The following is a 26,079-nucleotide window of genomic DNA, read 5'->3' as shown; positions in this document are numbered from 1 at the left end:
CTGGAAAACACTCTTCTACCAGAGAGTTGATGAATACTGAATAAAAATTAATGCTGGCTCTCCCCAACCCAGCAGGTCAAAGGAGTCTGACTTGGTTTGGATTTAATGATTTCAGGATCAGTTACTGAATCAATCTGTAAGTCATTGTGGGTAGATATACGTGCCTCTGAGCGGGAAAACAGTTGCAAGGATGCGCCTCAGTTGGACTTTTCAATTGCACTGACATTTGATTTAGATTGTTTAGATAACAATGATAATAACCATTCTGCTCCTACACATTTTTTTTTCCTTTTGGCCTCTTGCCAGGCCTTTACCCTCATTCCCACATACAGGAGATTGCCACCAACAAAGCACGCTTTCTAATGCTCTTAGTGTGGCAGGGAAAGAGTTGTGTGTGTGCAGAGTGTTGAGTGTGTGAGGTTCGTGTTCACTGAGATGAATAGTGTCTTTTTCAGTCTTTGTCTGTCTTTTTCCCCAAATTCCCTTTTGGGTAAGCTCACTGCAGATCCGCCTAAAGTCGTAAGAGATAATCTTGCTTCTGTGCCAGTGATGGAGTGTTGGGAGGCTGTGGAGGAGGTGGATTGAAAGTAGAGGGAGGTAATGGGCAGGCTGCACTGTATGTGGAATGCAAAGGAGAATTGAGTGTAATTTTGCAGTCATAACCAGAGGAGACATTATAGTATTTCACACTAAGTAAGCATGAAACCACAAATTCAGGTGTCAAAACATGGGAACTCTACTCCTCCTCTTAATGTGATTCTCTTTTACCTCCCAGCAACTTGTTTTTCTGGCAGGGACTCTGAAACCAACGGGTTTTGTACCTTGTATCCTAGCAATGAGCGTGGATTGTATACTGGGAGAGAGTGTGTGCCACTGAAAGCCTCTCTTGGACTGACACTACTTGACTTGGCCTCTGCTGCAGGCTTTTTACACACAAAAACGGATGTAGTCTGTCAGACATAGGTCTGACAGGAATTTAAATGGGAATGAGCTTCCCACAAAGTTTAGTGGACTGCAATGATGCCAGAAATACGAGTGGTTTGAATGTCTGTGTTTGAGTTAGAAGCAAAGACTCAGACTTGGGATTGGCCTACAGTAAAAATATCCTTCAGGTGTGTCGTCTTTGCATTTGGTAAATAACTGATGTATCTTTTCTTTTCTTTGTGTTGCAGGTTGAATTGGGAAAGATGTGTTTTTAAACCAAAGCTGCTGGGAGATCAAGAGGTGACATGCCTCTGTAGAAGACCACTGGAAACAAATGGTGAAAAATCTCAGATAGTTTATTATGCTCTGTCTTCCTCTTCCTGTTTTACCAACTGAATATCGCTTTGTGTGGTCATAAATTCTAAAAGTAGCAACGATTTAGGTTTCCTTTTCTAGCCGTGGTTTTTCCGAGTTGTCCTTGCAGACAGAACAGACTTTTGCAGACACAAGCATGCGTCATATGTCAAAATTAGGGGCTGATTGATGTATATCTTTAAGACTGCTATAAAATGTTAGTAATTAAACAAACTGACAACTGACAAATGAAACTGATACACGTGTGTGCATGTATGTGACACACATTTGCAGTAAAAATGAAAGTCTTGCTTTGAGAATTTACAATAACAAATTCCAAAACAAAACTTTAATGACATTTTTTTAGTAATTCTCCTTCATTATTGATAGGCTGTTCTCTGCTACGTAACTGTGAGTAGAATCATCATTTGTCTATAACAACTCATAGTTCAGGCCCACTATCTACACTGGTTTCTTTGAAGAAGCCCCAGAAACCCAATTGTGTGTTAATTCTTCTTTGTTCAATACTTGAATCGAAGGACAAATTATCAGCTGGATATTGACCTGACTGACGCCCAAGTTCTGCTTTTGATGGTGCCACATGAACAGTTTAGAGAGTCTCTGCTGTCTGCTTCCTAATCACATTGGTCATGGAGGACAACAAAAATAGTTTTTTGGAGACCAGCATGACATCTGCCATACCTCTCAGCCAAGTCATGGCAAGAATTTATGACTTTTTACTTAATGATGCTAAAACCCAATGACCCCAGTAGGGAGGAAGCTGCCAGAGCCAGCATTAGCTGGATACTTCCAGCAGCTATTGAAACAAAGGTCGAATAGGTAAAATGTCATCACATACCGAGGCCCCAAATGACTTCATTTATGAAACAATATGCTGTTCTGGATAAGGAGGACTCATTTGGCTTTCTTGTGGCCTGGAAGCAAACGTTCTTTGGCCTGGTTAGAGCCTGATCCACAGTGTGCACAGGAAATGAAGAACAGTTTTTAATATTATTTACTTGAAATGGACTAAATTAAGGATTGTCTCATAACAACACTGTTTCCTCCATGTTCAGTAAAGACAGTAAGATACAACATGAACCACAAAGAAATTTGTGTGGCTTTACCCAGCAAGTTGTGGTATCTGTTTTTATATCTCTAATAATAATAAAAATGTTTGACAAATCCTGTTAGACTGAATAGCAACATCCTTTCTAACATCCTGTGTTGTCTCCTTTCCCTCAGCTCTGCTGCCATGCCTCCGGGGATGGTACGTCGTCTTTCAGTGCTAGCAGTCCACGCACTGCTGTCCCTCCTGCTGCTAGCCGTCGACTGGCCCTGTACTTCACTACCCAGTGTTGTGGCCCAAGCATCAGACTCTTCCCACTCTGATCTTTACCCCACCTTTATCCGGAATGACACTCTGTTTGAACACCTGGCCCTCCATCCTGACCCCAGCGTGGGTCGGGTCTATGTTGGAGCCCGGGATCACCTGTTCCAGTTAGATCGATTCCTCCAACCTGAACTCCAGGATGACACCGGACCGGTCACAGACAGCCGGGAGTGTTTGCCTCCTGTAACTGAGAGCAACTGTCCTCAGGCAAGAGAAACCAGCAACCACAACAAGCTGCTGCTGGTTGATCCTTACTCTATGGAACTTATTACCTGTGGGAGCGTCAACCAGGGAATCTGCCAGAAACGTAGTCTGGATTCTGTGGATACAGTGCTTTTCTCCACTGAGAGGCCGGTGGATACTCAATACGTAGCAGCGAACCACCCCAATGTTAGTACTGTCGGACTCGTGGTTCGCTCTCATCCTGACAGGCAGCCGGTGCTGTTTGTGGGTCGGGGTTACACCAGCAGCCATCCACCTATTTCCACACGAAACCTCGCCCAGGATCCTGTGTTTTCCTACGAGGAGACTGCCAAGTTAGCCGTGGCTGGCCGCCTCTCAGAGTACGACCATCATTTTGTGGCCTCGTTTGCCCACCGTCAGCATGTTTACTTCCTCTTCTACAGACGGGACCTAAAGTCACAGTCGCGCGAGTATCGAACTTACATATCTCGTGTGTGTTTGGACGACCAGGCCTATTACTCCTACGTGGAAGTACCCTTGACGTGTCGATCCAGGGCAGGTAAAATTTACAACCTTCTGCAAGCAGTCCAACTGGGGTTGTCCAAAGAGGGTGGAGAGAGCCAAGGTTCAGAGTCTTTGCTTGGTGTCTTCTCGACTCGTCTGGCTTCATCTACTCGGCCCAGTGAAGACTCGGCTCTTTGCATGTTTAACCTCGAGGATGTGGACCGCAGGATCAACTCCACCAGAGACCTGTGCTACACACAGATGGGCAAAGAAGCTGGTTTGGAGGCGGCCTACATCGAGTACGAAGTCAAGTCCAACTGCGCCAACCTGCCAGAGGTGAGGTTAAATGAACTGTTTCTCAATTTGTGCTCCTCATTTTTCAAAAAAATAAATAAAAATACAGGTGCACAGAATTTGTTCTATAATTAAATTCGATTGAAACATTGTAGCCAAATCCTAAACTTACAAGTGACTTCAGATTTGTTGCCGTGGTAACTGTACTGTAAGGCATCGACTCGACTCTCACTCTGTGGTGTGTTAACTTAGCAATGATCAGAGCATTTCTTTGACTGTTTGTATGTTTTCACATTTCAGATAAGTCTTAGACAAGCAAATGTATGTTGTAAGGCTTAAGGAGTTGCTGTGTGGAAAAGTGAATGCTATATTTCTTATAGGCATGGAAAAGGTATTTGTAAAAAAACAAGAAAAATGAATTACAGATAGAAAAAAAGGAAACAAAATGCACTTGAAAAATTCAAAAGAAATGATCATGAAAAAGCTTTACACAGATAAAAATATACTTAAATAACCCCAAGCAGTTTCTGTTTTTTGCTTTTGTCACATTTTTCCTCACTGTGGGCCCATTTTTTTTTTTACCTTCTTAGAAATTCCTATGGAGACAGCACAACAATGGCCAGGAGTAACTTGAACTCAAAATATCTTCCATTCAGAATGACTTGTAAATTCCAAAAAAGGGCGCTTTTTTGATGGAAGTCAAGAAGAAGCTCCTAACTCTGCTGAAGAAAGTCAAAAAATTGTTCTAAGCTTGAAACTCATTTAGTGTTTACTTTAGTTCATCCAAACTGCAGCTACCTAGTTTAATGACAGGCCATACAACAGATTAAAGTCACATTTTGCTATATTTAATGCTCAACTTGCAGTGCCAACGGAGTGGAGACAAATAGAGTTGGTTAATATAACAATAACGGTGCCATAGAGTATAAAACTGCGAACCTAAAAATAATTCTGATTTTAAAAAACAAGTTTTATTATCTTCCTTCTTTTAATAACCACCACAAAATTGCACATTAGTCAGTAGCTTTTGCCAGTGAGACCACAAGTTGAACACAGATAGCAGTGACGGCGCTCCACTCCCTCTTGTCAGTGTGTGTAATTGTACGTTTGTGTGACAGGGTGTTTCTAAAGAAGAAAAATGACTGCCTGCAAGAATAATGGTGGCCTTGTGTTTTATGGTGTAAAAATGTCATTTGTGGCTATTAAGATCTTCAGGGGAGTATTTATTCTTTGAGTGAAAATCTTCTCATAGACGCATTATTGCAAGCCCAGCAGCCTGCCATGCCTAAGCATGATGGAAGATGCTATTTTAAACTACATTTACAGTGAGGTAGCTCGCTTTAAATGGATATAATAGTTGAAAAGTTCACCAATTGTGTCAAAGATTTGCGTCTCCACCGAGTCAGCAAAGCTTGGCGAGCGCCTCGTCCTTGATAAGTTACCTCACAGACTATAGCAGCCGACCTAAATGCTGCCATCAGTCTGGCCAGCGCTGGATCTCCATTAATTAGCACAGTTGGCTGCAATTGTGTAGCTGCTAGATCAGTGGTTTGGTGGATTGTCAAAAAATCCATTAAGTTTTTTAGCAGCCATCTCTTTACCTGCCCTCTTTGTGTGCCAGGCATTCATGGTGTGAATAAAAGCAACTTATCTGGCAGAAATTGTGAAACCCATCACTAAATAACCCAATGGACATGACATTCACCTGCATAAGCCTCCTTGTTTTTATAGTTCTGCTTACAGAACGCGTCCTGTTCTGTGTTGTCAAAGTCATTTTTAAAAATTTACTTCTTTGGCAATAACTATCCTGAATAAAAGCTTCCATCTGCCAAAGCTCGTGCCATGCATCTGAAGCTGTCCAGGTCTGTCCCCTTCCAGCAAAGTGACCTTTGTATGAGAGAGGATGAAATTTAATTTTCCTTTTTTTTTTTGCAATAGACAAATGTAGTGCTGTGGAGGATGGATTGAATCAGATAGCATGACAGTAAATGTGAACATCCTGACTTTAAGATGATGTGTTTGTGTGCATTCTGGTAAAACTTTGCATTTGGAGAGATCTTTTTCTGCTATCGCGTCCTTTTCTGTTGAGGATGTAGGACCTTCAACCTGTGCAGCCACGTACAGCAGACTGGCTCGAGGGTAGAAGGTAGTGCGAGTGGTGTAATTAAATAAAATTGCTGTTGAGGGAGGCATCGATCGGCGGCATTAACCGTACTTAGTTGGGTGGGGTTGGCGGTGATGTTTAACAAGGCCTGACAAGGACAGGGATAAAGACACACTGGGCAGAGACAAAGGTCTGAAGGGCAGAGACAAAAAAGTGAAAGCGAATAAAATAGATGGACAGAATGGACAGATGGGAATGTGTTTTTGAAAGTCAACATTTAAAAAAAAAGGGAAGTCAAAGGAAGCCTTATGGTTAGAGGGGAACGATGCGGAGAAAAATGAGACTAAAAAGAGATTTGCAGCATGATTAGGATGTCAAATCTTGATTGGATCCCTGTACACAAACAACACAAATCAGCCTTCATCCCTGGTCAGTTTTTGCAGACCATCTGCAGACTCTCATGCGAGCTCTAAGCTGTTGGAAAGAAACGCATTGTTACCCTTGATCAGGTTTTTGGGCCTTGTGTTGAACATTAGTGGCCAAAAAAATGCAACTCTAGCAATCTTTTGTCATCATCTTTCTGCCTCGTGGTTATTACTCTCCTTAGATGATTGCAGTCTGCACAACACTCATCAGCATGTGTCATTACAGTGTAATCACAGGCTCCTGTAAGCCAAACCAATGACATGCCAAAAGTTAAGCTTCCAAGCCATGTTCCTAGACTGGTCGTCATAACTTCGTAACTATTCCAGTAGCCGTAATGTAGTTTGGATCTATTCTTAGCATGCAGTCGTCTCTGCTTGTTGTCCTTTAATTTCTGGGGCCTCGTACATGCTGGATAAACTATTCTTCACTCCTCATGCTTATCTTATTTTTACAACCAAAGCTCTGTGAAGTGCTGTAATCAGGAAAATATCTCGACTCTACTGGTTGTATGTGTCTCAGTCATGGAAGTTCTGCGGTGCTCGTACATAAGAAGTCTCTATTTCTTAAGCACAGTCCAAATAAGGAGTCCATTCATAACATCGCACCGGCCAACAACATGCAATCCATCAAAACAAGTAGCTTTCAGCGGCCAGGGCTCTCAGGTTCATTGCCTCTATTTCCCATTGTTAAGATTACCAGTGATGAAGCAATGACCCCGCTTTCAAACATTCTTGTGGAAAAATAAATTGCCCGGAACAAAAAACAACAGCCCTGCCGCCAGAGCAAAGACTCCCTACTGCCAAACTGTGGAAGCAAAAACAAATCTTGTGTAAGCTTTAAAGCACAAGAGCGTAGAGGCCACTGGATCCCAGTTCTACTTTGTTCCCAAACCCCAACCCCCTTCACAATAAATCCTGCTGGGATTTTACAAACCACATTAGGAGGAGTGCTGTTATATTTTTGGCTACCGGCATTCAGGCTGAAAAATGAATAACAAATCACCTGAAGGGATTTAATTCTGTTCAGAACAAGCCGTGCGGTTGACAGTTTTTCAACTTACATGGAATTTATTGCGTGCTTTTTCTTCTTTTTTTTTTTTACTTGATGTAGTCACTGCACACTGACTTCTCTCCACTATCCACCTCTATTAGAACACCCTGGACGCCTACCCCTGCGGCTCTGACCACACCCCCAGCCCGATGGCCAGTCGCATCGCCGTGGAGGTTGAGACTATATTGGACAGCCCGTCTGCCCGTCTCACCGCCGTGGCTGTCAGCGTGAGGGCGGGACATACCATCGCCTTCCTGGGAGACTCCAAAGGGAACCTGCACAAGGTAGCTCACCGTTGTAGACTTCAAGACATGCACAGACAGGTTCCTGACCTGCGTCCTGCTCTGAATCTGTTCAGGCACTCAAAAAAATCCATAACAAAATGCATTTCATACATGTGCCAACTGTGATCTTATGCAGAGATTGTGATGTTATTTCTGGAAATCTGAAGTTACGCTCTGGTATGCTTGACATCTTGGGTCATTATTTTGAAGTCAGAGCCTATTTGGGTAACATGTTGAGTGTTTTTATGCAACTGTAATACCTGCACACATGTGGCAGTCAGCAGATGCCAGTTCAAGTCTTCTCTCCGTTCACCTCCAGACGCTGCTTGTCTGTTCTTGTGCCAGGAAGTGGAGGTTTAAAATAGTCTGTGTGAGGAGGAAAGCACTCGAGAAATAATCTCAAGAGCAGAGTCCTGGTTTGAAGATTGTATGTAGATGGTCTATGACAAAAACACCAAAGTCATCAATGATTTTCTGGTAAATCAGCTCTTCTTAAGCTGCTAAAACTGACCCACTGTTAGTACACAGAATATAAGATTGGATATTGTTAAGTTGATAATGCCAAAGTAACAAGGTTTCTATTTTTACAACTTTGACACATGAGCATCAACATGTTCATATGCGTATTCATTACTCAGACGTCACCTTTTTTGTCAGTGGACTGTAAAAAACTGCATGTAAACGAGCATCACTGTGATTTGCGTTAGAGCCATTGCCTGATAACTTAATGGGGAGTCCAAGAGTAGAAAAGAAGTGCATTTGCTGCAGCTGCCCAATTTGTTGCAGCTGTTACTACACACGTGGACAAAATTGTTGGTACCCCTCAGTTAAAGAAGGAAAAACCCACAATTCTCACTGAAATCACTTGAAACTCACAAAAGTAACAATAAATAAAAATTTATTGAAAATTAAATAATCAAAATCAGCCATCACTTTTGAATTGTTGATTAACATAATTATTTAAAAAAACAAACTAATGAAATAGGGCTGGACAAAAATGATGGTACCCATAACTTAATATTTTGTTGCACAACCTTTTGAGGCAATCACTGCAATTAAACGATTTCTGTATTTGTCAATGAGCGTTCTGCAGCTGTCAACAGGTATTTTGGCCCACTCCTCATGAGCAAACAGCTCCAGTTGTCTCAGGTTTGATGGGTGTCTTCTCCAAATGGCATGTTTCAGCTCCTTCCACATATGTTCAATGGGATTCAGATCTGGGCTCATAGAAGGCCACTTTAGAATAGTCCAACGCTTTTCTCTCAGCCATTCTTGGGTGTTTTTGGCTGTGTGTTTTGGATGGTTGTCCTGTTGGAAGACCCATGACCTGCGACTGAGACCAAGCTTTCTGACACTAGGCAGCACATTTCTCTCCAGAATGCCTTGATAGTCTTCAGATTTCATCGTACCTTGCACACTTTGAAGACACCCTGTGCCAGATGCAGCAAAGCAGCCCCAAAACATTACTGAGCCTCCTCCATGTTTCACCGTAGGGACAGTGTTCTTTTCTTCGTATGCTTGGTTTTTGAGTCTATGAACATAGAGTTGATGTGCCTTACCAAAAAGCTCCAGTTTGGTCTCATCTGTCCAAAGGACATTCTCCCAGAAGCTTTGTGGCTTGTCAACATGCATTTTTGCAAATTCCAGTCTGGCTTTTTTATGAGTTTTTTTCAGCAGTGGTGTCCTCCTTGGTCGTCTCCCATGAAGTCCACTTTGGCTCAAACAACGACGAATGGTGCGATCTGACACTGATGTACCTTGGCCTTGGAGTTCACCTTTAATTTCTTTGGAGGTTGCTCTGGGCTCTTTGGATACAATTCCAACGATCCGTCTCTTCAATTTGTCATCAATTTTCCTCTTGCGGCCACGTCCAGGGAGGTTGGCTACTGTCCCGTGGGTCTTGAACTTCTGAATAATATGAGCCACTGTTGTCACAGGAACTTCAAGCTGTTTAGAGATGGTCTTATAGCCTTTACCTTTAAGATGTTTGTCTATAATTTTTTTTCGGATGTCCTGGGACAATTCTCTCCTTGACTTTCTGTTGTCCATGTTCAGTGTGGTACACACCTTTTCACCAAACAGCAGGGTGACTACTTGTCTCCCTTTAAATAGGCAGACTGACTGATTATGAGTTTGGAAACACCTGTGATGTCAATTAAATGACACACCTGAGTTAATCATGTCACTCTGGTCAAAGAGTTTTCAATCTTTTATAGAGGTACCATCATTTTTGTCCAGGCCTGTTTCATTAGTTTGTTTTTTTAAATAATTATGTTAATCAACAATTCAAAAGTAATGGCTGTTTTTGATTATTTAATTTTCAATAAATTTTTATTTATTGTTACTTTTGTGAGTTTCAAGTGATTTCAGTGAGAATTGTGGGTTTTTCCTTCTTTAACTGAGGGGTACCAACAATTTTGTCCACGTGTGTATGTTTGGTTTTCTCACTTTCAGGTCGTAATTACAAATTACTCAACAAAGTCTCATCCTGTGTTTACAAGGGTTGTCACAGGATGCAAGCTGCACTCAATCTGCTTGAATTCCATAAAATTGAATAGCAGCGTTAGTCTCATTGTTTAATAGCTGCACGTTGAATATCCTAAATTGATGTGATAATTAGGATTTTCATTTAAAACTGATTGATTCCTGAGTTCTATCATAAGTTTGAGGTGTTTCGTCCTTTAAATGATCTGTTCTATTTGCATTCTGGCATTTGGCATTCTATAAGCGGTCCCTGATCATCAACTCAGACACTGATTTCCTCCATTCATGAGTTTTGCCTTGCTTTTCTGTTTTTGCACGTCTGTTTCTGTTATTGTTCAGTATCTGCTGTATGATACTTTCTCTACTTTCAGAAAAACAAGTTCTTGGAATGTTTGCATCCACTGTGTTGCAGAAGCAGTCGTTCTCATGACCTGCCGTGTGTCTACATATTAGGTGTTCTCACAGTTTTCATCCATCTCAATCAAATCTGATGGGACAGATGTGCTCTGATTTCGTTGAATTAATTTGTCTACGCAGGTGGCGAAACAGCTTGTACACCTGAGCTGAAGCAAATTAAAAGCTTTCGGATTATTTTCTGGTGTTTCAGCTCTCGGCTTGAACAGAAAACCTCAAAAAAAATCCTGCACACTGTCAGTCGCACCATATTAAAAAAAACCATATTCCATCTTCCACGAGGTAGTTGATTGTGAAAAATCCCTGAAGTCATGCAAATCATGTTCCGGAAATGGGAATATTCTCCTGGAGTTGGGTTAATTATGGCAATCAGTTACATACTGGAATTAGTTATTGTAGAAAACACCTTAATGTTAGAAGAACTGACTAACCTCATTACATCTAGTAGAACCTAAGGCTCTCCTTAGATTCTTTTGCCACTGTGTTTGTTGGTTTTTAGTCATTTCTGGGGTTGTTTAGTTTGTTTTGGTCTTGAATTGACTGCATCATGTTGTGAAGTGCCTTTAAAGCACAATGCTCCTTTTTTTGTGGTCAGAGCCTGGCTGGAGGTCAGGGGCAGGAAGCAGTAAATCAAAACGTGCCTATTTTTAACAAAAGCTCAGTCTGTGAGTTGGGGGGGATAGTTGAGCTGCTGCTTGGTCCCACTGATCATAAACGCTGTCATGTTGAAATGTAGACTGCAAGCGTCGGGCTCAGTGGTCGGACAGCGTGAAGCTCCACTGAGGTGATGTGCTCGATGTGCTGCGAGTCTGATTTGCAAAGTGCTGCTGTTGAACTCAGGGGTCTCATTTAAGTCACAGTGGGGGTCACTCATGATAGCATCCTCTGTAGGTTCAGCTGGAGGTCAGGATAAAGATAACACACAATACACTGGGAAAAATACCCCTCTCAAAACAAGCAAAAAAAAAAACTTAATTCAAAGAACTTTTACCTTTAAATAAGTAAAAAAAATCTGCCAATGGAACAAGTGAAAAATGGCTTAGTAAGATTTCTTGAAATAAGATATGATATTTATAATATTGAGATCTTAAAATGAGCTGGGAAAACTTATTTAAAGCTATGTTTTACCAGGATTGTCAAGCTTTGGTGTCTTAACCCTCCTGTTGTCCTCACTTGCGGCACCAAAAAATATTCTTGCTTTGTCTGAAAAAAATCCATATTGAGATCTTAAAATGAGCTGGGAAAACTTATTTAAAGCTATGTTTTACCAAAAATATTCTTGCTTTGTCTGAAAAAAATCCAAATATTCTGCAAAAAATTCCCCAAATTTATAAAAAAAATTGTAAAATCTTCAGGAAGAAAATTTCTGAAAAGTTTTCCTCAAAAGTTTTTTTTTTTTAAACCCCTGAATTTGGCAAGAAATAAAAATTTAAAAAATAAAAAAATCTAAAAATTGTAAATATTTTCAAAAAATGAATAAAAATCATGCAGAAAAAATCCTAAAAATATCTAAAGTGATTGCATATATATCAGTAAAAGTTCTAATATAATTCGCTGGATTTTGTTTGAATTTTTTCTGAATATTCATAAAGAAACTTTTTTTAAACATTTCTTGTTGTCACTTAAGTGACTTTATCTTAAATCAAGTGGGATGAGGCATTTTGACTAAAAATAAGACAAATAGACTTGGTAAGATTTTGAATTTTTGCAGTGTAAGATAGGCTTGGGCGGTATCCAAATTTTGATACCGTCAAACTTCCCTCACATTTTACCGGGGTATACGGTATTACCTTGACTATTACTGTTACTGGCTTGTGCCTTCACATTCGGAAATTGAACACTCGCAGCAGTGAGTGGGTGGTTGATTCGGAGCTGCGTCCTTAGGCTAGAGGTGTTTCCATCTCTTGTGATCACCTTTTGATTGCAGAATTGACAGATTGCTTCATCATTATTTACCGGCTCTCCTTTCTCGTTTGCCTGGAACCCGAAATACTCCCAAACTGCAGAAGTTGTGTTCTTTTTTGACACCAAGTCACTCCGTGTGGGATCTGCCACCCCCACCCCCCCCATAGCTAAAAATTCAACCACACAAGTGCTACTGGACATCAGTTTTAGGCATTAAATGACTTTTATTTAATATTTAATCCTTATGTTAACCTTTCCTGCTCAGCTCCCGGCTGTGGTCTGGAAGCAAGTTACTGTTGTTACTTTGGGGTTAACCCCCTTCACTTCCTCAGCAGTTGTAGAAGGCAAAGACACAGGAGCCCGGCCTTATAGAAGAATACTGCAGCCTTTATTGTAAATTAACAGCGGCTAAACCATACAGTTGCGCTAACCCAGCAGCTACACACTTCTTCTCTCTTCCTCCCCGAACCGACTACTGCCGTCTTCCTCGCTCGCGCTGCATTCAGGGTCGCTCGGACATCTCGCTCTCCCCCTCACACACACACACACACACACACACACACGCTGCTCTCAGAGCCACACACCATTGCATTTTTTTCATGACGGTATTGGAACTGATACCGCTGCTATTTTTAAACACCGGTGGTATACGGTATTACCGTAATACCGCCCAAGCCTAGTGTAAGACAAGGAATGCCCTGTTGTGGATAGAAAATCAGAGAAACTAAGGGCATAGCAAGTGTTTGTGACTGAATAGAATATGTATATATGTTGTTGTATTTCTTGTCATTTACAGAAAATAGTGTATTTGTTTGTATTTTGGTTATTTGTAGCTTCCACTAGGAGGTCAGTGGATCAGGGAGGTTGTAGAGAGATCCATTGATAACAGGAGTTTACAGATCGTGAGCCCACTTGCACACAGTTGGCTCTTTGTGTTGTGTTTTTTTTTTTTCAGCCGTGACTTGTGGTCAGGGCCCCCTGCACAAGCAGAAATAGCACAATGAAATCCATTAACATATTTTTACACAGTTACGTCACCAAGATCCCAGCTAAACCTCGAGTTGTACATCACTGTGTGCATCTTATGGAGCTCCATACTTTTATTGTGCACTGTCATCGCTGACTGGCAGACACGCACTTCCCAACAGAGAGGCTCATTCACATTTCTGCAGTCATCAATCAACGGCAGACAGTGTCAGTGTCACTGTCATTAATAGACACATTGTCAGTCTGTGACCTGCTGACTGCATCCACCAACCATGAACATTTACATTCAAACTTGGGTAGCCGCCTGCTGTTCTCCTGACGTACCAAACTGTATGTGTTTGGGATTTTCCACCTTATGTCTGGTATCACTGTACAGAGCAATATCTTCATGGAAAAGCAAAATACAGACTTTTAGAGATAACTAACACACAAATCCATACAGTTGCTTCTTTCTTTTTCCTTGTGCAGCAGAGAAAATATACTTTGTTCTCTCAGTATTCAGTTGCAGTGTAAAGCAGTATACTGTGCCCTCTATTGGCTGTCATAACTAAAGTGTGAGAAAAAAGTTGGAAAACTGACAAATAGCAGAAAAATAAACCTTGGTATTTTTTTTATTTAGCAATATATATTCAGTAAATTTATGTACAGTCAAAATATTTAGACTGTTTTGCTTTTTGCACAGTAAATTTTGTTGTAGATTTAATTTTAAAGTTGTTCATTAGTCTGCACTCAGTAGCTATCAATACAAGAGAAAATGTGTATTTACAAATGTTTGCAAAGCTGTACGGATTTTTTGTTTAAAAAAAGTATTCAAACCCTTAGTTTAGTAGAGGCCTCTTTGGCTGCAGTTTGAGCCTCTAGTATTCTCAGTTAAGTCTTTTTGGGCTTTCTATACCTGGATTTGAACAGTTTATCCCATTCTTCCTGTAAGATCATCTCAGGCTCTGTCAGATTGCATCGGAAGTATTAGAACTTCCATCTTCAGGTTTAAGTCTGGGCTTTGGTTGCGCCACTCAGGGACAGTCAGGCTTGTCCTGAAACGACTCCAGTGCTGCTTTAGGTCACTTTGTTTAGCGTTACACTCCTAAAACAGACACTCATTAAAGCAGCAAAGCCTTGTTGACATTATAAGACTGTTTCTCAGCCACCCTAGCCCCAGGTTAAGCACAGTCTGGAGCAGTTTTTCCTCCATATACGTTTGTGCATTGATTGCATTCATCCATGCATGATGCTGCCTCCACCATGCTTCACTGTAGGGACACTATTAGCAGAGGATCAGCAATTTGTAGAGGTCAGTTTATGTCCTAGAAAGTGGATTGTTTTTGTCACGCTCTCAAAGTTCTGTTATGTGCTTGTAACTAAAGTTGCTTCCATCTGGCTACTCAACCATACAGGCTTAATTGATGGGGAACTGCTGAGGTGGTCATCCTTCCAGTCGGCTTCTGTCTCTGCAGATGACTGTTGGGTTCTTGGCCACCCCTCTGACCCAGCCCCTTGTTGCTGGGATACTCATTTTGGGTGTAGATTGATGGACTAAATGTATCCAGATTGATAAAATTTGCAAGAAATAAGGGTGTCTGATTGCTTTCCAAAGCAACTGTGTGTGTCATAGTCACTTTGTATAACATTAGAATTGTAGAATTGTGGAAAATCCTAAAACAGAACTTGATTGAAGCAATAAACCTTTGTACTTGTTGATTCTTGTTCTCTCTGGAGCAGGTTTTCTTTAAATACATCTGTGTATTTAATTGCTTTCATCCATGCATGATGCTGCCACCACCATGCTTCATTGTAGGGATGCTAGCAGGTGATGAGCAATATGTAGAGTTCAGTTTTTGTCCCAGAACAGAGAATCTCTTTCCATGGTCTCAGTTCTTTAAATGCAGGCTGTCATGTGCCTCAAGTTGCTTTTGTCTAGGCCTGAATGATGGAAAGCTTCTGAGGTGGTCATCCTTCCAGTAGGTTCTTCTGAAGCTCTGTTAGAGACTGTGGGGTTCGTCATTACCTCCCTGACCCAGTCCCTTCTTGCCTGTTTACTCAGTTTGAATGTAGATTGATGGACTCAATGTGCCAGATAGATAAAATTAGCAAAACAAAAATAAGATGTCTGATTGCTTTTCATCCAATTTTGTATGTAATATGTCCATGTTGACTTGTCTTTTCTACCACGCTACGTTAAATATGTGCTCAGACACAAGGCAGTGAAAGTTTGCTTTGTGTGATTTGTGATTATGACTGCCTGACCACTTGTGCACAGAGCAGTTATTTTTGGTATTTATTTCCCTGCACTGGCTGTACTTGTTGTGACACGGATAAGGTTTTCATTGATTTACGTCTCTTAACTGTGCTCACACTAAACACTGCGATGCTGTGTCAGTGCTGCAGCTGGAAATGGACTCTCTGTTGTTGTTGAATCTCTTCAAACACTCAGCAGTTTATTTCCCAGCTGATTAAAGCGCTCTCCTTTGTAGATCAGTGTTTATGTGTGATGTCTTGTTCTCATGTTAAATCATGGGGCTTCCTGTCTGCTCTGCCAAGTCAGCAGCCCGTAATTCCTCAAGTGGAAAGTAAACTTTTTTTATTAGTCATTCCATTTACTCATTCCACAGCTTTGGTAACAATACAGTACATGAAATGAATGGTCACAAGCACGTAGACACATGATAGTAGAAGAACTAATTCAGAAAAAGCAACAGGAAAGTACACTTTTGTTAAGAATGTTTTAGCATTAACAGACTAAGTTATTGATGTCTCTATGAGGCCTTTGTGGCAAAGCAGGATTTAAGGTTAGCCAAGGTACTTTAGCTTTAACTCTGTATCTCCAGGATGAGGTTGGTAGTTCACATGCATCATGATTCATCAACTTGTTGCACAGTTGACGTGCTCCAGAGCAGGATATGTTCAAGATCAACACTTATCAAAACACCATAATTCCTAGAAGGTCTGTCAGAGGTCTATGCTCAGATAGTGAGAGGTTCCTGAAAAGGCAGTGGTTTTACAGACTGTTTAAACCAGGGGTGTCAAACATGCACCGCGCAGGCCAAAGCCAGCTCGCCAGAGGGTCAAATTCAGCCGATGGGTTGACTTTTTAAAGTGTAAAAATTACAGAGACGACATTAACTGCAATCTTTCAATAAATGTAGCTGCTATTTTGAATTTGTCCACTGTACTGCTACAACTTTCATGTATTTTTTATGTATAAATTTAGTGAATTTAAAAGGCAGAGAGATATATTAACCTTCTTTCTTTAGTTGTATGGTGTGGTGCTCAGGATTGCTGCACAGATGTGGGAGTGATTGGGAATTTAAAATAATTTCTGGGTCTTGACAAGCTGTTGTGATCTTAAAGTAAAATACTAGATTGTTCAGTTCCAGATACCCGTGACTAAATGTTTTGTGCCTTTGTAGACACTCTGTGATCTGTAAGTTGTAATGTGTAAACGATAAACTGAGGCATAATATTGTTGAAATTTAATTCATTTTTCTTAAGAAATTTCAGTTTGTTCATAATGTTTTGTAAAAAGATAGTTCATTAACATTTTCAGAATGCACTTTTTTGCACTAAAACAAAGAAATATTTAGAGTTTTTATTTATAGGCTATTATGCTCTCATTTTACTGGTTTGGCCCACTTGAGATCAAATTAGGCTGTATGTGGCCCCTGAACTAAAATGAGTTTGACACCTCTGGTCTAAACCCTGATGAGCACAGATATGAAAGATACAGATCCTCAGTGAAGAGAACTTCAATCATTCTCACTGTATTTTTTTTTTTTTCTGTTGACTGCAAGGAATGTCAAAGCAGTTATAATATTCTCGAGGCCTTTGTATAGCAGTATGATCCTAAAACAGAGACTTATTAAAGCAGTAAGGCCTCGTACTTGTTGAACATTTACCTCCTTACAGTAAGTCCAGCCACCAATATGAATAATGTTTTAATATTTTTTTCTTTACCTACCAAGAATGACACAGTGAGACCAGAACTAAACTAAGGAACACAAATATAAGCAACAGATTAATTTAATTTAGTAAGCAATAGTCACATCTGTAAATGGGAGGCAGTGATATTGATAAGCTTTCCTTCCTGACTTCAACTGCTGCAGCTGTGTTGCTTTTAGCCTGGATTATAGTTTTTAAACTCCACATATTGGTTAAGGATTATAATTTGATCCTATTGTGAGAAATATGCAGCTCCAGTCCTGTCCATGTGTGCGATTGGTCATCTGGTACTCGCACTGGATGAGCTTATAGAGAGGTTCATTTATTCATATTTATGTTTCTCATATTGTCGGTGACTGCTGATCCTTACAGAAGCAGAGACTGTAATCTGCTTTTAAAAAAATAAGTATTAATATATGTGTTGCCAGTCTCTATTAAATAATGCATGAAATCAGAAGCTAGTTTTTCTGTCAAAGGTGTAAGGATTCATCTCTTTTGTTGTTTTTTTATTGTTTGTTTTTAACTTGTTAAGCACTTTGTGTTACTTTTTGTATGAAAAGTGCTATAGAAATAAACTTTGATTGATTGATTGATTGATTGATTGATTGATTGAAAACAGTAAAAGCTAACAATGCTGAACAATTTCCAGCAGGAAGGCTGTCATGATACACATACATAAACATGTACAGATCCTTGAGAATTCTTTATCAGCAATTTCTGTCATACTCTCTGAACCCCAAAAACAAGCAGGTGAGCTTAAAAAGCCTGCTGTTTTTTAAAATAAAAGATAAAAATATACAATTTATCAGCCAAAAACTGTAAAAACAGAAAGAATCATCAGATTTTTCACTTTTTGACAATCCTTCAACTAATCAGGTGTGAAATTAAAAAAAATATGTGTTAAATTAACTGTAGTGTGGTGATAATTGTTAACACCTGTGGGCACTAGGAAAATACTGTGCATGTTGATTTCAGGCTTTTATTTTTTTTAGATGAATAATTATCAAATTTTTAATGATCTATGGCTATCTAACTGTCATATTGCGCAAAATACGTTTTTGAATTCTCTCTACTTCTAGCCAAGGTGGGCCTGTTTCCGTGAAGATGCAGGACTTTACATTGCAGTGAAAGATGAGCCTACAGTGAAGAAAAATGAGACAGGAGCAAATAAAAAAAAAAACATCCAGAAATGTCTTGGAGTTCGTAGTTGGAAATTATGTGTAATATTATTCTTGTTATCGTGTTGTGTTATTAATACAAGGAGACAGAGATTGGTTTTGTTCAGCTTAGTCCTATTTAGCTGCATATAGGGATGATAAGAATAGAGCCAATATCTGGATGCAGGCCCCGACACATTTTTACTGCATCACAGAAACAACAGACCTTGAAGCATTAAGCAGAAAGGGGCTTGATGACGACCAAGTCAAAGAAATATGCTGTTATGATTTATGCTAAAAGGGAAAGAATCATTAATGTTGACTTCTATGTTTTTAATTGAAAGAACACAACTCCAAGACTTGTTTTTTAGGGAAACCTTCTGCTCGGCGAGAAAAGATAATGTCGAGGTAGCCAAGCCGAGCTGTTGGAGGTTTGTTTGCAGCTTGTACTATTGACCTATCACTGGCTCGTTTGCAGTCAAACACAGTGCGCTTTGATTGGTTAATCGCAGCTGCTAGGAATAACAAGAAAACTAAATGAAGCCAAGTTGGCGCTTTGGACACAGGAACCAGTATAATTGTAGGGGGCAGTCTAATTCCTGAAACCTCAGCCGTCTTATATAACGCTGCTGACTAGTTGGGATTCCACCTCTAAATGTTTGTTTTGCTGAATGCAGCTCAGTGCATAATGATGGAAGAAAGAAGGTTTTGTGCTGCAGCATGCAACGGTTGTTATGCAGCATTCAGTTTACCTTCCCGTCTTACATTTCCCACTCCTGTTTTGACATTTGGAGTAGATTTCTTTTCCCAAATTTTGTATTTTTTCAGGGCTGACAGAACAGAAGATAGTGTCCTAATTTGTGTTCCTCTTGGTTTACCTGCAGGACAACAGAAATGTTATTCAGTCTCTAGTCTTTGTCCCTCCATCTGTTGCGTACTTTGAATAATTCGGTGTAGTCTGAGCGGGTAGATATTAAATCCTGGACAGTCTGTCTTTGAAGAGTTGTGGGATCTGAGAGTGCTGGACTGCATAGCTGACCTCAAATCTCCCTCATACCTGAAGGATTAGATTAACCCGGCATCAGTGAGCCGTATCACCATATCATAATCATCACACCCTGCAGACTCTGCTACTGCGCGCACACACACACACACACACACACACACACACACACACACACACACACACACACACACACACACACACACACACACACACACACACTCTGAGTGATATCTAAGGCTGAACTCACAGTACAGATCCTCCTGACCTGCGCTGGATTTTCCCATTTGGATGATTGCCGTCTTTGTTCCAGCAGACTTGCCCTCACAGTGAAATATCTCACTAATGACATTAGATGGAATGAAGCTGATGTTCAGGCTCTTGTAAATAACATCAAACGGCTGATGTGGAGCAGTTGGTCAGGCTGCCCTCTCGTATTAGCCCACATTACGGCAGCTATAGACTTTTAACAGCCAGCACGTTGTCGGACTGAGGCCTCCTAATGCCATCTGACTGTTTATTGGTTTCGACTGTTTGGATTCGTGTCTGCGTTCTGTCAGACTTCACTTTGTCTCGCCAGCCTGCGGGCTTAAAAACGTTTCCAAACACGACTGTGTGCTGGCACCGACTATCTGGATTTGCCCCATCATCCTCATTTCCTTTATTGGTGTTGCTCTGCACAATTAAATTCTGCTGATTTTCCTGCTCCGTGTGCTTTCAGTCGTCGGCACGTATAACTCTATATGTGAAAATAGACGCATAAAACCCAGTTCAGTTTACCCAGATGGAGCTGTGTGCAATGAAATGATGTCACTGAGGTCAACTGGGTCTGAAGACAACAAGCTTGAAGTATAAATCTGACCTCTGTGGCCTGCTGGTCGACTCTGCTGCAGCTGAGACTCTCCAGGCTTCATTACACGTCACTAACACAACCATTTCAGAATAAATAGTCATCGGTTGACGTGCATCAGGATGATGGAGTGTTCCTTTAGAGTTCGGGAGAATTTCCTTCAATGTTTTTCCAAAGTAACTTGCTGAAACTTCTGACAAAACCAATGCAGTGCTCTAATACTTGCTTTTTTTCAGACTTTTCCACACATACATTTAAGGTTTTTAACTCAAACCTACACTCTGGAATGTCTGACCATTAGTAGTGATATGGAACAATGTTTTTTTTTTCCTCTTAAAGCTGCTGTCCGGAGTTTCCGTTTGTTTTCAATTTATGTATCATTTTTTAACAAAGCTTAAATGTGTTAGTCTAGTGCGATACTATAATATAAAGTTAGTATAACGCGATATGAAAATTTATTCCTGAGCTCCGCCTTCCTCTCATAGACCCCCATGTTATTCCAAAAAGCGCCGGTCGCTGCCGACCAATCAAGTTCGAGCTTCAGCTTTGTCATGCTGTCAATCAACGGTTACGCGCACAGCAAGCAAGCCCATGCAGAGGTGGGCGAGCTATGCACTACGCAACCGCGCGCACATTTGTTTTGCTTGTGGAGGAGAGAGCATCAGGGCTCAGCAACTTCCAGAAAAGTTACCAATCCCACGGCTTGTCAGGCCAAGAGACTGCAGGACGTTTTTTGGCTCGGGGTGCTCGCATCGCTCCCAGACCACGGCCTCCATAGCCCGCCTGACGGCTTCATTTAGATGCCCGACCTCTGGAGGAAGATGTTGGGGCGTCTGGGACATACTCTTTGTCAGAGGAGTCATGCAATTCTGAACTCTAGATAGAAATGAATAAACAATGTAACACATATACACGCGTAAATGCACTAAGTTTGATAAACAACGTCATCGAGAGGGATACACGAGTGTAATCACATATTGAAACTTTACTCGTTCGTCCTAGCAGATTCATGTTATTTTGGTATTAGGACAAGTTAGACTCAATACATAATTCTAACGTAATTCCTTTATTATTTACTAAATGTACTAAATGCAAAAGAGGGGAAAACAGCAAAACAGGCAAGATGCTGCAGCACTCCGGGCACTTCTCTCATATAAAGGGGCGAAATCAGAGGGAGGGAGGGACCACCAGTGTTTTGGGAGACTCTACGATTCAAACTCCGGACAGCAGCTTTAATGTTTCACACTCCTATACTGTCTACATGTCACATTAACATGCCAAGAAATGCAACAAAGAAATGAATACTGTTAGCAAATGTAACTTGATGCGAACAATCTGAGTTAATGAATCTTTCAAGCAACTGGACTTCTCTTTTAGATTGTAGCTGCTTTCTGCTGAAGCTCCAAGGATTGCTGTGAGCTGGATGACTGAGAATCAACACAGAAATTTGTGGATAATGTTTAGTAATGGAGGAATCTCATTCAACATGTTTGATTACAAGAAAACTCTGAAGGATGATTCTTTAAGCATCCAGACTTCTTCCTCATCTTGAAAACGTTTGAAATAGTTTCACCAAATAAATCAGTGTGGACTAAGGTTAAGGTCAACTTCCAATGTTACAGACAGGCAAATTAAATTCTTACATCATGTCTGGTTACGTCCTTTAATAGACCTTAGAGTGTAATGAAAAAGACGAAAAGGAAAAACAGTTAAGCTGTCTATTTTTGTCTCTCTGCACCTTCAGTAAATTTCTTGAAATTTGGCACAAACATTCAGTTTGACTCAAAGATGAACTGGTTAGAACTTGGAGGACACAAAGCATCGTTCGGCTGTAACTCAAGCTTTAAATCTTTCATGCTAATCTCTAAAAGAATAAACTAATGAGATGGTGACATTTTCCATCCAAAACTTCAAAGATCAGATGACGTCTAAATGTTCCTCAAAAAGATTTTCCTGCACATTTTTCAACAGCATCGTTCAGAGACTTTACCATATTTCACATTTTGTCAGATACTGAATTGTTGACCATAATCTTGGGTGTCTACTTTGAAACTGTGGTGATTGTTAAGGGTTGAAGATGTGTGTGAAGCCTCTATGTTTTAGAATCTGTAGCTTCTTTGCAGCAGCATCTGTACTTGAAGAATTGTCTGCTGGCATTGCAACAGCTTTTTGTTCTGTCAGAATCAGTTTTATTGACCAAACATGTGAACACATACAAGGACTTCAAGGTTTTCACTACATAAATGATACAAATCTGGACAGACATGGGTGTAAAATGCAACTTGACTAGCTGGTGGAAGCCCATGTTCAGTTACAGCTCTGTGTGCCTATTTCAGAATGTGTATATTTGTATTTCTTCAGGTGTTCTTGGGTCCAAACGGCGAGGTGGAGGAGTACTCTGTGATCCCTGTACAGATGAACACAGCCATCAGCTCAGACCTGATCCTGGACCAGAAAGAGGAGCATCTCTTCATCATGACCAGAAACATGGTATGTATAAAACACACACAGACACAACACACAGCAGGCTTCCATGTGCTGCAGCAGTAAATAAAGACAAATCATTCTGACTCTCCTGTTTCTGCCCCAATTCTCCCTCTTCCGTGAAGGCAGCATGTAGTTGGGATTATTCTAATGACCATATTTTCAATTTGCATTGTTGTGCTGTGAAATGTGGGCCAGCTATTCCTGTTTTAATCAGATTTTTAGAAGCTCAGTGTGGGTGGTTTGCACGACTGAACATGATTGTCGCTGTCCCGGTTCCAGCTGCAGAAGAGGCCGGTGGCTGAATGCCAGCAGCACACCGACTGTCACTCCTGTCTGCTGGCCCACGACCCCTACTGTGGCTGGTGTGTCCTGGAGGGAAGGTGAGGCAAACACTTACAGAGGTGTTCTTGTCTAGCAAAAGCATGCACTGACGGTAGCACATTAATCATACGAGAGTTTACAAAGTGGGTGTACAAAGGTCTTTATAGACGGGACGAAAAGAAGAGAAGGAAGCTGAGGATTGAACAACAGAAGGCCGGTCAGTGCAAACAGAAAGAGGCAGAAATGTAAAAATAGACTTAAACATACTAAAACATTTACAGAATACATCAATACAACAACACCTGATAAAATATTGATGGAATCAAAAGTGCTGCATCCAACTATGGAAGAAGGACAAGTGGAATAAAAGAAAATAAAGTGTAAAACCATAAAGACAAGGCTGGAATATTAGTAACAGTAATGGTAATTAATATGTAAATGCATAAATAAATAAATGGTAAATGAGAATAGAATGAGCAATGCAATAAATACAGTCAATAACTGAGTAATCGAGATGTGAGAAAATTAATGCATGAATGGCTTTGTCCAGATGTCACTGTAAAAGAAATTATTTCAATCTGGAGACGATTCAAGTATGAAGAATGAATAACACGCCATCATATCAACAAGTAAATTAGTTTTCTGTCTGTCTTTATATTTGCATTTTATTAATACCGAAACTCACAAGTTGCAGCGCTTATTTGTTCTTTAATTTTCAATTTTGTATTAGTCTGATTTAAATATATGTTTATGTTTATTGTTTATGAGCAAAATCTCCCAACCCCCCTTCAAATGAAACGTATAGAAGAAATGATTGCCTACCCATAGAAAGTAATCTAAAACGTACTCGCACAGTTAAAGCTGCTTAACGTTACTAACCAGATTTAACTATTATTAACTTACATTGCTGCTGTTAAAGCCAATCCAAATAGATTTTCCTGAGTACCAGACACTTACATGCTAAATACTAAGCATAGGGCTAACATTCTTTCTGTTTATTTCTTTATTATGTGTGAGAATCCGTATGAATGTATTTATGTAGGTATATTTGGTATGGATGTTTGGCTGTAAAATGGCTTATAGTCTAATAATTCTGTAAGTTTTAACATTACAGGAATATTAGTCACCACAATGACTATAAAGCGAGAGTGTTGGTCCAGTTTTTGGTCTTTTAAGACTAGTCAAGTCAACTCAAGTCACTGGTTTTAATTTTGCTATATAAATAATGCTAAGTTGACTTCACTTGCTAATAAATTTCACTTTTAAGATTGAGCATTTAACTGTCATTTCAACTCAAAAACAACAAATTCCTGCTTCAAATGTGAGATGCATTTAGCGGTCTGTCGGTTTAACACCACAGCAACACCTCCAGTCACTTTTGATGAGTCAATTTAGTTTTTTGCTGGAAAACAATAACAATTTTAGTGTATTTTTTAACCACAGTTTTCCTGAGCAGCAGCCACAACTGAATGATAATTCACTACAACACAAATAGAAAAGATTTGGAAAGTTTGAAAAGCTAAGTTAACATGAGCTTACTGGTCATTTAAGACGGAGTAAAGCCGAAGCAGCAGCCGTTTGTATGTGTTAAAACAAACAAAATGTGCTTGTTTTGCTTAAAAATTGTATTTTTTTTTATTTTTCAAGGGCACTAACAAGACTTGTTATGAGCAAAATCCATTATAAATGACCTGAACATGAAACTGTGAAATGTTTTCATTAGGATTCGCGCAGATCTGACTGGGGGGGGGGAATCCTGCTGGCACCCTTTTTAGCTTTTGATGTGTTTCTGCAAAGTCACGTTTAAAGCTGATGGGATTTTGTTTGAGTCTGATGAAAGAAAAACACAGACTATGTCCCATCTGTGTCTCCTCCTCTGTCCTCTCCTTTCCCCTCTGCTCTGCCTCACCAGCTGGCCTCCACCTCTTTTCTTAGATGTTTTCATACCTTTTTTTTCTCCATGATTACTTCTTCTATTCCTTCCAGTGTTCCTGATTAACTTGAAATTTTATTTCTTTTTTTACAACATGCACTCAGGTTTTTGTCGCTGGAGTGGAATTACACTCGTCGGGACCACTCGTATACATTGAAGATCATTTTCAGGGTTTAACTTGTTGGTGAACTTCCTTTTAAAAAATGGTGATTATAGTATCCGTAATGTCTGTGTTTCCCCTGCAGGTGTGTGCTGAAGTCACAGTGCAGTCGTGGGAGCCAGCCTGGTCAGTGGCTGTGGAGCTTCGACATGGAGCAGCAGTGTTTGACCGTCCAGGGCCTCAGCCCCTCCAACGTCAGCAGGGAGGAGAGCAGGATGGTGAGTCTGTAATTCATTAAGTCAGCGAGTGAAGAGGCAAAACAAAACTCAAGTACAGGCAAAGGATTTGAGGGAGGAGGGCGATAATCTTTCTTTACAGAGCCGGTTGACAGAAACGCACCTTTTTTTCCTTTGCTTTCTTTTGAATAAGTTCAGATAATCATCCACCTCAAGCACCTACAAGCTTGCAGAATGGAGTCATAGTCTCCTCACATACCAAAACACCCCAAAGCTCAGGGCAACACATCGACTCGCTGAAACTCATCCCGGATCCCTTATCGGCTGAGCTCAGAGCTTTACTGTTCCTGAGGATGGGGGTGATGTGTTTGTGCTGATGTGTGATTTTCAGTGTCATGGGAAGATGGCGATCACGGCCCTGTCCTGTCATGTTCTGGTGTTATAGAAAAACATTCTCTCTGTAATCTGTCTGGAAGATAGAAACAGAAAATATATACACAATACACACACTGTGTTTCTTCATAGGATGACTCCAGGACGACTTGTGCTTGAATACGTCCAAATAACTTTGTTGCTGTAAATTAGACCTGAATCAAGCCTGTATTTATTTGGGAATATTCCCTCACCTTCACTTTATTAGGTACAGTTTGCTAGCACCAGGTTAGACTATCGTTTGCGTTCAGAACTGCCTTAATTCTTCATGGTATAGATTCAACAAGGTGCTGGAAACATTCCTGAGAGATTGTGGTC

General features: G+C 40.4%; 1 protein-coding gene across 1 annotated transcript in view; it reads left to right on the top strand.

Annotated features, from left to right (window-relative positions):
• The window catches only part of plxnb1b (plexin b1b), a 143,328-nt gene that overhangs the window by 81,057 nt on the left and 36,192 nt on the right, over positions 1 to 26,079 (top strand). Inside the window, exons 4-9 of the mRNA XM_022208187.2 lie at positions 1,173 to 1,261; positions 2,524 to 3,694; positions 7,334 to 7,516; positions 22,614 to 22,742; positions 23,019 to 23,119; positions 25,239 to 25,371. Of these exons, the coding sequence (XP_022063879.2) occupies positions 2,534 to 3,694; positions 7,334 to 7,516; positions 22,614 to 22,742; positions 23,019 to 23,119; positions 25,239 to 25,371 (1,707 nt within the window). The 5' untranslated portion in view covers positions 1,173 to 1,261; positions 2,524 to 2,533. The remainder of the gene's footprint in view (positions 1 to 1,172; positions 1,262 to 2,523; positions 3,695 to 7,333; positions 7,517 to 22,613; positions 22,743 to 23,018; positions 23,120 to 25,238; positions 25,372 to 26,079) is intronic.

This window comes from Acanthochromis polyacanthus, chromosome 5, assembly GCF_021347895.1.
Source record: "Acanthochromis polyacanthus isolate Apoly-LR-REF ecotype Palm Island chromosome 5, KAUST_Apoly_ChrSc, whole genome shotgun sequence".
NCBI classification, from domain to species: domain Eukaryota; kingdom Metazoa; phylum Chordata; class Actinopteri; family Pomacentridae; genus Acanthochromis; species Acanthochromis polyacanthus.
This window is presented reverse-complemented; position numbering and strand designations above follow the sequence as displayed.